Source organism: Cebidichthys violaceus, unplaced genomic scaffold, assembly GCF_023349555.1.
Source record: "Cebidichthys violaceus isolate CVI_PGR_0920_01 unplaced genomic scaffold, fCebVio1.0.p SCAF_15, whole genome shotgun sequence".
NCBI lineage: Eukaryota > Metazoa > Chordata > Actinopteri > Perciformes > Stichaeidae > Cebidichthys > Cebidichthys violaceus.
Genome location: NW_027176318.1, coordinates 2,893,639 through 2,907,585, shown reverse-complemented (window position 1 = coordinate 2,907,585; position 13,947 = coordinate 2,893,639). Strand labels below are relative to the sequence as shown.

The following is a 13,947-nucleotide window of genomic DNA, read 5'->3' as shown; positions in this document are numbered from 1 at the left end:
ATTCAATTTACACCAGTGCAGGAGCACACGCCTCATTCATATTGTGTATGGGACGTGTGCTTGATGTAACTGGAAAAGAGCAAGTGGCTACATGAAAGAGCGCATGCACACATCTGCAAGCATGTGAGCATGCCCACCAGCTACAAGTGTGCAATGCTATTTAGAGTTTTCTCTGAAGTCCTTTGAGTGTTCCACCAGTTTGACTCGCAGCCAGCCGGCTCAGTAATTTGGACTGTTTCGGTTATCAAAATAAACGTCCTCCTCCCACATATCTGCTCTACACCAACTGGAGGGTGGTGGTACTCAGGGAGCTGGAACAGCTCACAGCTGGTGTCCATGTGTGGATGGGGTGGGAGTGTGTGTGTGTGGGGGGGGGGGGGGGGCTAACTGGGTCTGGGAAACGGGCAGATAACCGTTGTGACCAGTGTGTGCCGCGTTTACCCATTCAACCACTCTTCCTAAGATTTACTCGGCGTTGTCTAAATACATTTTGGGGAAAACCAAATGGCGTTCATACAATGTTGTCTTTTTAAAACCAACTAATCTACAAAGCTTCAGTTCGAACATGTCTGCAGAATGTTCGCTCTTTATCTTTGACTTGTTTTTTTTTTTTCTCCTTACAATAACACAACTACCTGACATGGGGTGACTGTGGCTCAGTGAGCAGGTCGTCCTTCAGTCAGAGGATCGGTGGTTTGATCCCCGGCTCCTCTAATCCATGTACATGCGTCTTTGGGCAAGACACCGCTCCCGTAGGCTGCTGTTCCTGGGGTGTGTGAATGTCGTGTATATGTTAGATAGTCTGATGGGCAGACTATCTAACACTATCTCACACCCTTACCTATTGTTGCTCTAAATGAACATATTACTTCCTGCTTAAATTCATGGCGGGTAGAGCTCTCCCTCCCAGTATAATTGAAAATGACTGTTGGCATGTCTGTAGGAGGTGTGTGTGTACATGTGGAAAGGTCAGGGACACAGAGGAGACGGTGGAGCGTAGGGCTGCTAGTCCACAAGCAGATCCTGTCCGTCTCTCTGCTGGTTAAGCTTGGACAGCGACTAGAAGCACATGTATGACCCTTTGAGAGAGTTACTGTGGGGGAACTACAGGAGGCTCTCAGGTGTGTGTGTGTGTGTGTGTGTGTGTGTGTGTGTGTGTGTGTGTGTCCGTGTGTGTGTGTCCGTGTGTGTGTCCATGTCCAAAGTCCTGTTTATTATAAGAAAAAACATCTGGCTCTTTAGCTGCTAAATACTCCACCATGTTCACCAGCTAATCTCCCAACTTTCTCCGTTTGCTGCTTGGTGGTTAGTGTTAGTCTGTCTCCTCAGCTTCATCAGAGTCTATATCACTGAAAACAGCTGCCTGTACTGATGAGATGAGAGTGAACCAAAACAATAAAGTTGTAGGCCGTAAAAACCCAAACAGCGCGCTGAAAAAAATCTGTAGAGCTGAAGGGGAACTGTAAAGCTCGTGATAATTCTCCGTGGGTCCGTCTTCATTACCGTCCCTGTCTCCTAAAAATTACATCCCCATAGAATTGAGCTGCATACTCAATTACGTTTAGAGGGAAACATTTTCTCACAGATTACAGTCATTGTAACCGAACAGAAAACAGCTGGGATGGGCCCAAATGAGGACAAATACAGGGAGCAGAAGGGTTATTTACAGCGATTTAATTAAATTAACATCCCAAACAAAACGTTCATGCCAGGTGAGTCCAAAAGTGATTAACTGAAAATCCAAGGACCAGAAACTGGCAAAATGACAAACGAAAGAGGATCAGGTAAATAAGACAAGTGCACGAGGGACACAAACAGGAACATAGCAGACGAACCGACAAACAGCAGGCAAAAGACACAAGACACATAAATACACAAGAAACTAATCAGACAACAAGACACAGGTGGGCAGACACAAGGGCAGCCTGAACACTGATTGAAGAGCAACGCTGACGAGACTAATGCAACACAGGTGATCACAGAAAAAAAAGGAGGGAAAACCACAGTAAACTGAACAAGAACAGCCTGCTCATGCCTTCTTTGACCCATCTGGCCAGTTATGAATCACTGAAGCAAACATGAAGTATTTTGGGGTGCACATGTTAGCTTTTCTCTAATATTTGTTGAAGACTGACACGGACATTTATTTTTGGAGAAGTGTGAATATAAACGCACCACATAAGTACACCACAGGTGAGCTCACCTGTGGTGTACTTATGTGGTGCGTTTAACAAACACAGGTCTAACAAGGTTTCAATTCAGCTCCAACATAAGAAAGCAGTTGAGCTGAGTGGTCAAGTCTTTCTGAAGTCACATTTGGAGTATTTTAGGCAGAAGCTCATCGTCACTCGGCTCGATCAAAGAGCAACATGCTGAACATGTAGCTCCGATCAACGACTCCCACGGCTGTGTTGGTGAATGCGAGTGTTTGTCAGGTGGTTCTCTGTTGACTGGTGGAGATCTGGCCCAGGGATGGACAGGATTTCTTTGACGGCTCTCAGTATAGACTGTGCTTGTACAATCAGGTCTTAAGCTTCAACTTCATGTACCATCATGGTCTTTCTCATGGATTGCAGCTGCACACGACTTGACGACGGACGACTTGTTGTCGCATGGCTGAAGCTTCACACTTAGGTCACCTGACAACAAGTGGTCATATGAGCACGCCCAAGAAGTGCTTTATCTACCGTGCTCCGATACCGTGCTCTGATATGGTTGACTGTTTCTACAACTACCACATGGAGGATGATTCTTCAAAACAGCATTTAGACCACCATGCAGCATTAAGCCAGTTATACCATAGAACTGACAGGGAGAGAACACCCAATCACAGTAAAGTAGTGACAAAAAAAAAAAAAAGATCCAGATGTTATCTGCTCAGAACCAAATTAGCTCACAATGTGGTCTCCGCCTGAGGATGCAGTCTCCATTGACCGTAAATAATTTCTGTCCACCCATCCATGACAGCTCCATTGAATGTTAATGAGCCCTAAGCTTAGATATACTCTATAAGCCTTAAGGCTGTGAGCGTGCTCTTTAATCACACACTCCCACACACGTAAAACTGCTCTCTTTCTTCAACATCAACTTTCAATTTCACTGTTGGATTTGATGTTTCACACTCAAGTCAAACAAGTTAAAAATGATCATCTTTGTGGTTGGTGTCGGTCTCTTATTATCACGCACTGAGTTTCCTACATCCAAATTTATGGATTTTCACATGAGGTTTCCACGTCGCAGAGAGATAAAAATTACTACATATCACGCATTCCTTCCCTATAATTACCAGTAGTGTAACTGTTACCTGTAAGAAGACATTTGATAAGGTGTTTTTGTCTTCAAATGGGAATTTTTTTCAAATCAGAGGGGGATGCTACTAGGTTTATTTTGAACCCCTGTGCTTGTAATTTTGTAGTAAGTTCAGAGACCTCCTAAATACATATGCAAGTTACAGCTTCTCCCGCCTGCAGGCTATCACACCTCATCAGCTATTCAACACAAGTATAGATGTGTCTTCAACCCAGTAACTAGGTTGAAGACGTAATACCGATGTGGTAAACACATTAATACATTGAATGGTCATTTATGCAACAGATGAGAGAATTGTTCGGGTAAAACATATTTCTTTGGAAGCACAGCGCTCTGGGTCAATATGTGTTTCTTTTGAACCTTTTAGACTTAAAATCTGTCCGTTTGACTCTCAGAATAAGAGCAATATTTAAAATATTGTTTGGTATTCAGCTGTTGCAAATTATAGTACAGATTGACTGGAATAATAATACATTTTTGTATCAAAATGTCTGGCATCTTGGCAGACAGACATTAACATGAAATGTTCAAAGGTTTGTATTAGAAGCTTTATTTCAGCACCGTTTGTCTGACAAGGCGCTACACAAACAGTGGAGGGGAGAATGGTTGATTGTGCATTTGATCATCTTTAATAACTACAATTTATGAATACAAAAAGAGCAGTTACATTGTAGAGCGCTTTCTGTTTCCAAACTTTCTAAATGGGCATTTGCCAACTTTGCTTTACATGTTTTCATTATTGTGATCATCATTGTTGCAACAAAGCAAGCCTTGATATTACTATGAAACTATATAAATTATAAAATGAAACCACAGACGTTATTTCTTCTGCAAACAAAACCTCTCACCATAGGAATAATTTGAAACTAGGGAAATCTGGCTGTGAGTTCTTTGTATACATAACATTTGCGCCTTGAGGATGTTTGTTGCATTCATGTGTTTTTTTGTTTTGCATTTGTATTTGTACAAAATATTCTTATAAATCAAGATGCAAAGTGGGAGGTTGAGTTTAGTCAGTTGAGGTGAATGTGTTTTCCACAAGAAGCTCGGATGGAATGGAAGAAGTAACTGAATAAACATCCAAAACCATTTTGAAAAAAAACAAGCCGCATTGACTTCTCTACATACGTCTCCTTCTTATCTATTAACACACACATCTTGTCCTGCACCTTAGTTTGTTGAATTAGCGACCAAACAAGCACAGAGGAAAAGTGCACCGCTAACGTTAGTTTGCAGGCTAGACAGCCAATTAGCTGCTCAGCTGCAGCACATTAACATTAAACAGGATGTAAACATACCTGCACATTTCACTTGGGCCTGCTTAGTTGCTGATATGGTCCTGACTCTACACACTACCGCTGGCTCCAACACCAGTTGGTAGACTTTGTCTCTCATTCTCCTCCTGGGGCTCAGCCTGCCAGCTGCCGTCCATTTAGCAAAGACGGGGACATGCACCTCAGGCAGCTAAGATGAAGAGATGCATATGTGATGGTTCCCCAAATAACTTTTTTTTTCTTTCTTTTAATGATAAAGAAATAATGATACATCTAAAAATCACGTTGACATAATTTTTTGACTACAGAACTGACGGCGACTTCACTTTGACTTAAAAGTGCTCTTAAAGAGCTCTTAACTGTCAGTCACCTCACATTGTATATGACCAAAATAAACAGGCATTTACTTTAAGAAACTTGGATCCCCCCCCCAAATATCCATTTTGAGAATCCATTAAACTGACAACATGCAATAACTGCGCCGTCACTCATCACTATTTAATGAGGTGATTAATGATGGAGATATTGGAGGTGCTGTTTTACTCATGTAAAAGTGAGGCCAATATGGAACATTCCTCGACATGTACCGAACCCCCGCCCCTAAACAAACACACAGGATGTGCTATTTATAATGACAGAGTGCACAGACATGCTGTCTGTGGTGGTGACATCATTTGAGGTTAGAATTAATCAGCCTGGCTGCCAGTCTTCTTTTTTTTCCCCCTCTATTTTCTGTTATGGGTTGGTGCTATATTAGTATAGGGGTGACAAATATATGGTCTATAAAGCCTGCTGAAATTTTAAGCTTTTAATATTAATTTCAGTCGGAGACTACTACTAGTACTAGGACACGCTTTCAACAGAGGGACTTGTTCTTTGGTGGAAAGTAGTAATTTGACACCCTTGAGCGAACCAACCCTTTAAGTTTGTGTTTTTAAGTATGATGGTATATCGCTGGTTGCACACAAGGTTTGAGATACTTGACACGGCCGATAAACATGCCTCAGGATGTATTCTTGTCAGATGCCCAAACTACATCGACTGGATCATTTCTGTCTCTGTCTTCTCGTTTCCTTTCTGTCTGCTTCATTTCTGCTAACGCTGACAAGTTGGCCGATCGATCTCTTCTTCTTCTTCTTCTTCTAACTCTCACTGGTGAACGAGCCTCTGAAACACAAAGTCCCTCACTTGAGGCAGCAACTGAGCAGTAGACGCTGTTTAGTTTGATCCCGTCTTTAAAAGGATCTTGTCAGACATGGACTTTTGTTATATGTATTGTTCTGCTAACTGTCTTATATCTTTTATTGACCTTTCTTTTAGATCCCCAACCGGGATTCATTCAAGTGTAGTTAATCTGAGAGAGAGTCTAGCAGTCACAGTCTCTTCAGCCTTTAACAGTATGTGGCATGGTGGTGAAGTAGCAGCATAGTCTGCTCACAGGTTAGTCTGGTCTCTGTGCACTTGTCTATTTTCTCTTGTTCTAGTCGTCCAGAAATGTATGTCATCTTGTCATTTATTGGGCCGTGGTGGGCGTCTTGGCTGTGTAATTATGAGGTCTGTTGCTCTTATGGGTTCATGTGCGTAGTGCGGCGAGACACTTCAAACGAAAACAGACACAGTGGAGAGTTAATTCAGTTGTTTCCTCACTGCCAACATGCAGAGCTCTGCACTTAAAATGTATGTTGGTGGCTCTGGTAACGTCTGTGTCTGCAGAGAGAAAAACTGCCTTGATCCTCATGGTGACGTATACTTAAAGCCCTGCAGAGACCTGAACCAGGACTATAGTTAGACCATAGATCAAATCCAGGTTAAGAGGAAGACCAGGTTCAACGAGAGCTGGTCTGAAGGGGTAAACGGCAAGAGCCAGGTGACTGCAATCACCTCACAGGGTTTTGTTTTCGATGAACCAATTAACAGACATTATTATAGATTATAGGTTGCCGTGTTAGAGGGTGTGACAATCCATGTTCAGTCTCACTCAGGAACACAAGGCTCTCTCCGTCATGACGCTCCCTCAGCAGAAACCTACTGCTGTGTGGGACATGCAGAGTTTCATATATGAATATACATACATATTTATATATTCAATTGACATTTTGAAGATCTGATGGTCATCATGTTTTCTGGGTCTAATAGCACACCATTTACATCACTGTACTTTATTTTTTTACAAAGCCACAGATTGAGGTGTTCAGTAAGAGGTGCAGCCACATTACACTCATCATTGCTGCCCATCACTGTTAGAGATTTAGTTTAATAATAAGATTTTCTTGATGATTTTTTTGAAAGATATCTTTGACATCTATCTTTGACTGTTCAAGCACCAAAAGTGTGGACATGGAGTACGGCATGTAACAAAGGCCCCAGACCGGGATTGAAGTGTGGATATTAGGGTTTAGCTCTGTTAAGGATGAGTCTGATTATATTCTATATTTTTCTTATCGTCAACAAATCCCATGTGTTGTCTTAAACAGCAATAATGTATCCTACTAACAAGCCTAATGTTTGTATCTAAAGCCTGATATATATTCTTCCTCAGTGCTAATGAGCCACACTGTCATTTATTTGAACTCTTTCCCACATAAACCATCCTGCTGCCACAGATATTCTCTGAAGACCAAAAATGAGTAGTAACCCACCAAATGTGCATTTGTTGGGGACAAAATAGTCCCCAACAAATGCAAATTTTTTTTCCTATTGAAGTAACATTTGCTAAAAACTACATTTATACAATTATTAATCTTTTTCTTTAGTAAAAGTATATATATATATTTACGATCCATTTATAAAAGACGTATGCCTTCAGAAGGAACCAGTGGCTCGGGGGTTAGGCCACAGACAAAGTCGTAGCAGTAGAAGAGTAACACCTTGTTACTGTTTTTCTCGGGATTTACTGATAAAAGAAAAACTAATTGGCCTTTGTCCACTGGGACGTGTGATCATTACCTAGTGTGAAGCTAAGGTTGAAATTGTCTTTCGTTCCCTACAGCAATCAATAAATCAAATGCTTACAAAAAAAAGAAAATCCGGTATGACTGTAATAAGCCTGTAACTATTGAATGGCCTACCTGTCTACCTGTGCTCCGCACTCATTGCGCATCAATGGAGTCTTCCACAAGCTGCTAGCTTGAGAGCTGTGTAACAACAGCCATCTTCATTGTTTACGTTCATTCTGATAATTTAGGGGGAACACCTTTGGAGGGAGGCCTGAATAGACGGGCTGTCAGTGTTGTGAATTGTTTGATTGTATAATATAATGTTAAGCTGTATAGTGTGAAAAGCATAAAACAGGAAGTGCTTTTACTTTGAAGAGCCGTTTTGTAGCATATGTGCTTTTTGACACTAACCTAGATAATGATTTATACGTAGAAAGCCACATGTCGAATGTTCACTTTTCTAATACTGCAGTTTCAGACGGTAAAATGGTCCGTTCAAACCAGACGTGTCTTGGTCCTCATTAGAAGCTCCAATTCACAACAGTCAGTGTTGCTGACTTGACAAAATTCTCACTAGATTTAGCCACTTTTGGAGCTAGCGCTGCCAGTTGACAAGAGTTGGCACACTGGACTGGGTTTTTGGTTTGGACCATTTCAAAATCTGGCGCTACTCTTGCTGGTTCCACCAGTGTTACCGACCCCTTCTTTAATTGATGGCTGAACAATGTTGTCAACTAAACATGGTTCTTATGACAATTTTTTTTGATGCCACAAAAGCCAGAGAAAGGGAGAAGTGGTGTGTGTATGTTGGGACGCTACAACACCAAGTTTGATATATGCATGTGATTTAACAAATGAATGGCTTGCAAATACCAAAATATATTTTACAGCTCGTTTCACATGTTCATTGCCAGCGGCGGTGTGTTAGCACGGTACACACTAGAACATGTTCACATACAGCTTGAGTCCCACTACATTCAAACAGCATAGAGTGGTTTGAGAGGGAAACCGACAAGTGGGTTTTGGTGTGTTGAGGACGCTTAAAACTTTATTTGAGTGCTGTGTTGTGGCTCAAAATGTGTTTGTTTCGCTGCTGTTCATTTTTTGATTTAACAAGCTCGCCTTGCAAGATCTCCACACCGCAGAATTTGCCTGGTGTTTGTGCGTCAGTGTCACTGCCACTGATAAAACTCCCGACACGCCATATTCAAACGATTCCCAAGTAGCACGGATTAACCACTTCCCCTGTGTGTGACTTGATACAAGAGGGACGTTTTACAGACAAGCACAAGTAGGACGTTAATGTGCATGAATCTCAACCACTGCAATCCCACTCCACAGGTACAGGCTTGCATAGTGTACTCTGCTTTTAGCAATACAAAGGACAACTTTATTGTGAAAGTTTTTATTGAAACGACAACAGAATGCAGTTAAGCATTTAACCAGTAGTGCAGAAAGCAATACATTGCAGAGTAATGTTTATATGTATAGTGATATATATATATATATATATATATATATATATATATATATATATATATATTAATATGCTGAGACATATACAGCATGAAAAGTGTGTAATAAATGGACTAAAATATATAGGTATGGACATGTTACAGTAGGCAGTTCAGGTAAGTATGTAGTGCAGAGTGTACATAGAAGTAATGCTGGCATAGATATGATACAAGGTGATATAAATCTAAATAATGAATGCATGTGTGTGGGCTTCACAGGATAGAATCAATTATTTGCATTTTCTTTACAACGCGATATGAGTACATGTAGGTGAACCATATTGTTTCTTCTTTTAATCTTATTCTCTACTCTACGAGACTTAAGAGTACAAGACATCACAAAACCACTCGTCAGGTGAAACATACTGACATGTCTGTTGTGTCTTCAGGGAGTGAAGGGAGTCACTGGTGCTGCCGGAGATCAAGGCGCCCCGGTGAGTTGATACCGTTTTCACTACAGAACGCTGCATGAAGTGAGTGATTCTAAAATGTATACATGTGATGCCTGTCAACTGTTGAAGGGTTCAGTTCGTTGATAGTGAAGCAGCAATTACAAGTCAGAGAAAAATGTATTAATACCGGTTATTAGAGCATAATTCACAAAGTGCTCAGTGTTACAGCTGCTGCTGAATGCAGAGACAGCTTACGAAACATAATTCCTGTTAACTCAGCATTCTGTACATATAACAAGCTGCTGGTTTTTAAATGCTCCCATAAAGGACAAACATGAGAGCTCAGATTCATTGGCGCTTTTCCACATTGTTGCGTGTGCTAGTAAACTCACTGCCCACCCACACACACACACAAACACACTGCAAATACACACACTGGAAATGCACAAGTGCACACACTAGGACACGGAATGGACAAAACTGTGCTGAGCCTTTGTGTCTGCACACGACCGATGAGCAGTCAGGCTCCTTTAAAGCTGGAGTGGGTAGTTGAATTTTTGGCATCATTGGGCAACAATTCCATAATGACCTTTCAGCATATTGTAATTCAACTGGTCTGAGAGAAAACTAGACCTCTGCACCTTTTCTGAACTCTGTTTTCAGGCTTTAAAAAAATCTAGCCAGTGACAGGAGACCTTGGCCAATCATCAGGTCTTTTCAGAGAGGGGGGCCATTGCTATTGGCTCTCCAGATGCAATGCTATTGGTTCTACAAAAGGAGATGCCAATGCATGTCCCTCAAACAATATCCAGCAAAAAAACAACAACAACTAAACCTGATTGAAAATAATCTTTGACCTTTTTTCCATAGAAAAAACAAATATGTATCTGAATATCCTTTGATGTTTGTTAAAAAACACATTCACCATAACTGTTGAAGGCCATGTCCTATTGAAGGGGCTGCACAACCATTTCAAATGTCAAAGTCAATTTTAACTGTTGGATGTTTATGTTCCCTACATGAAAATTAAAAGAAAAACACTTTTACGTCTTTTATGTCTGCAAGGGTCAGATCTCATCAGAGTCACACCCCACAACCACATACTCACTCTTTATAGGAGGCAGTGTGTAAAGCACACACACACACACACACACACACACACACACACACACACACACACACACACACACACACACACACACACACACACACACACACATGCACAACACAACTACATACACACGGGCCTGTTTCTCCTGTCTCTTCTAATTACACAGCCTTGAGTACTAATGTCCAGACACCCAGTGTGTCTGGATGTAGGTCACACACAAACTGTACAAAATGCAGTGAACACCCATGTTAACATGTGTTCACGTGTGCATGTGAACACTCGCAGACCCCTGTATGTCCACAGTAGCAGACAGCATTGCGTGCAGAGCAACTCCACACTGCATCCCAAACCAAACCCTCCCTTCTTAATCAAGCTGATGTTTACATGGAACGCTGGAAACCAAAAAACTGTAAATGCAGGTTTTATGATTGTAAATAGTTTTACTATACTACATCCTTGTAACAGAGGCTGCATTAAACTGTCTTCTTGTTCATTCAGCTTGTTTGATTGTCGCACAAATGTAGACACAAACAATGCTTTACATGTATGCAGTCACAGAAGTATCCTCGAACAAAGGATGATGAGCAAAGCTGAAAATATCTGAGCAAACATTATAATATTACTAGTGTAGCGACGTGTGCGCAGATTGAGTGCTGCTTGCAGTGTCCTCTAGAAGCTGGTTTGATCCAGGGAATGAGATCAGTTGTAATGTTAGCACATCCAGCATCCAGCTGCAAAAGTGGTCCGCAGTCGATGAGCCGCAGCCTGTAAAGGCCTGCTGGGGTCGACGTGATTGACACTGTCTGCAAAGCCCTGAAGCCCCGCCCCCCCGCTGTTGCGCAGAGCGCCGCCGCTCTGTTTTTTAACATTGAATGTGTCGCATTTCCAAACTGTACCGAATTTGACAAAAACACACCCGTGGGAACTTCGTTCTCCAGATATGTGAAGGACGCACACAGGTACGTACGTATCCTGCAGCAAAAAGTAAAAGAAACTAGTGCCACACAGCTCCACAATGTATGCTTCCACGTGTCGTCTCTGTCTACCAAACTTCTTCTACAGACGATCAGCTGCCTCAGGTTTCACAAGTGTCTAACCTCCGAAAGCATGTCTTGAAATGGAGTACGTGCATATTGCGCTGGCTGGACAATATAATATATATATATATATATATATATATATATATATATAGTATATAATAAAACTTACTTTGGCCACTTGGGAGCAGTACAACAAGTTCTAATCACAACATTTCATTTTTACCACCTTATACAGTCGATATGCGTGTCAGCAAACAGTTGCCTATTTACTGTTGGTATTGTCTGTGGAAGGAGAAGTACTCTAAAATATTTCTAAAATGTTTCTTTTCCCAATTTAAACCAAATTTTCTTCAGCTTGCATAGGTGGAGCCAGAGGAGCCCCCCCCCCCAGCTTAGAATGCTATGTCTATACTCATAGAATCAGGAGCTACACTATGTAACTAATAATCTGTATTGATAAGTTGTCAAACTCAACTTTAAGGCCCACATTGATGAAAAGACGAAAACGAGCTCAGAATAATGGAACGTTTGAACATCTACATTACAGTTCCAAGGCAACTGAGCAAACAGGATGATAAAGACTGCGTGATATGGTCGAAAGCACCAGAACAAGCGAGTGGACACATGGCTCTGCCGGCTATATCCAGCATTCCATTTACTGATCCAGTATCAGTAAATAGATTGAGGCATGAACGCACATGGTTACAACTGAAAGCTTATATCCAAATTATTAAGAATGAAGATAAAATACATCCACTGGGTTGAAAACATGAGGTGACATCATGTAGTCTTTTCAAACCCATCACTGTGTCATCCACAGGGTGTCCAGGGACCTCCTGGCGAAGTGGGCCTGAAGGGACCTCAGGTAGAGCGAGACCTGAAAATGACTCGTCAGAATCATTGGTGTCTTCAAGCCCTTTCCACAGTTATTGTTTTCTCTTTATCTTGAATGCTTTTTTTTAGGGAGAGGGAGGCTTGCCTGGGCCACGAGGACTACCTGGAATAAACGGGACACTGGTTAGTATAACGTCATCACTTTTTCGGTTTTCTTCATCATGCTGAAATGATTCAGTTTCCCAATATTGAAACCTCATTTGTTTTTAGCAAAAACAATTGCTGCAGGAATCACATGTTGTGTTGCTGCACGAGAGAATTCAACACATTCTCACTTCCAGCTTGCAGAATACCGCCACTGGGTCAGTGGTCCACGCTCTAGGTACTCCTCTAGTGTCAGTTTTTGGACGTATTAGGGACTAAGTGTCACTTTCCGCTCGTTGTGAGCATACAGTCTGTCAAAATAAACTTGCAGTGTAGGTTTATGTAGTTTTTTAGCTTTATGGTTAAGTTACATGACAAATCGATGGCAAAATAAGTCAGTATGATCCAAATGAAGTGCTTTTATCTACCAGAGTCTGAAACCCCCTTTCTGAATGATGAATCAATGTCTTTTTCTAACTCTCTGAAACAGACAATCATGCCCACTTAACACAGCAACTGGCCAGGTGTGCAAAGATGTGAAAGTCAGGCACCGGTTGAACTTATCTTTAAACCCTCTCTCTTACAAACAGAGATTGGGGAGGTAGTAGGTTTCCAGCCAATAGTAGAGTTAGCAATGACAAGGACTGCAGGTCATTTGGCATTCCAAATTGAGAGTAGACAGGAAACAAATATCCAAAATGTCAAACCAAATGTTGAATAATGAAAGGCTATTAGCTATTGTCCCAATCGGCAGTTGTCAAATAAACCAAGTAAAAGGCCCATATAGTCAGCCCACATGGGCCTTCTGACCAATAGTCGGCCCTCCTTAAAGACCTTTAACTGTTAACCCCTGGGATTAGTGTCTTGCATGCAGGGGTGCTGTGGTTGAAGTGGCAAGCGGCAACAATTTCCGGTGCACAAACGTTTTTTAATCCATCATTTACCGTCAGCTGCAGTGTTTGTGCAAAACAAAGCAACTCGGTCCCACAGTTCACCCGTCCGGGAGAGTCGGCAGCCGCAATGTACTACGCACTGTCGTGGATACATGCAGCCACTTTCACAGCAAGTCTCCACTGCATCAATTAGTTTAGCTTGCAAAGTTGTCCGCCTGGCATAACATTAGCAAGAACGAGAGAGTGTATGACAATGAGTAGGAAGTCAGCAGTAGCGTTATAGCCTTGAAGCTAGCAACAGCTCCGGCTCAGGTGCACTGAAGCCAGGCTGATCGTTAAGGTGGACAAGTTATTTTCCTTCCAGCCTTTTTTTTCCAGCCTTAATTGGTCAAAATTGTTATGGTTGGTTAACGGTTAAATGGATAATTATTAACATCCCTAAAACTGGTGGCTTGGCCCACATTTGATCCTTATGGGATCAACATATTTCAAGCATATTA

General features: G+C 41.6%; 1 protein-coding gene across 1 annotated transcript in view; it reads left to right on the top strand.

Annotated features, from left to right (window-relative positions):
• si:dkey-225n22.4 (collagen alpha-1(XXI) chain) overlaps positions 1 to 13,947 on the top strand; it is a 58,760-nt gene that overhangs the window by 24,785 nt on the left and 20,028 nt on the right. The window contains exons 18-20 of the mRNA XM_068709459.1: positions 9,432 to 9,467; positions 12,397 to 12,441; positions 12,540 to 12,593. Coding sequence (XP_068565560.1) covers positions 9,432 to 9,467; positions 12,397 to 12,441; positions 12,540 to 12,593 — 135 coding nt within the window. The remainder of the gene's footprint in view (positions 1 to 9,431; positions 9,468 to 12,396; positions 12,442 to 12,539; positions 12,594 to 13,947) is intronic.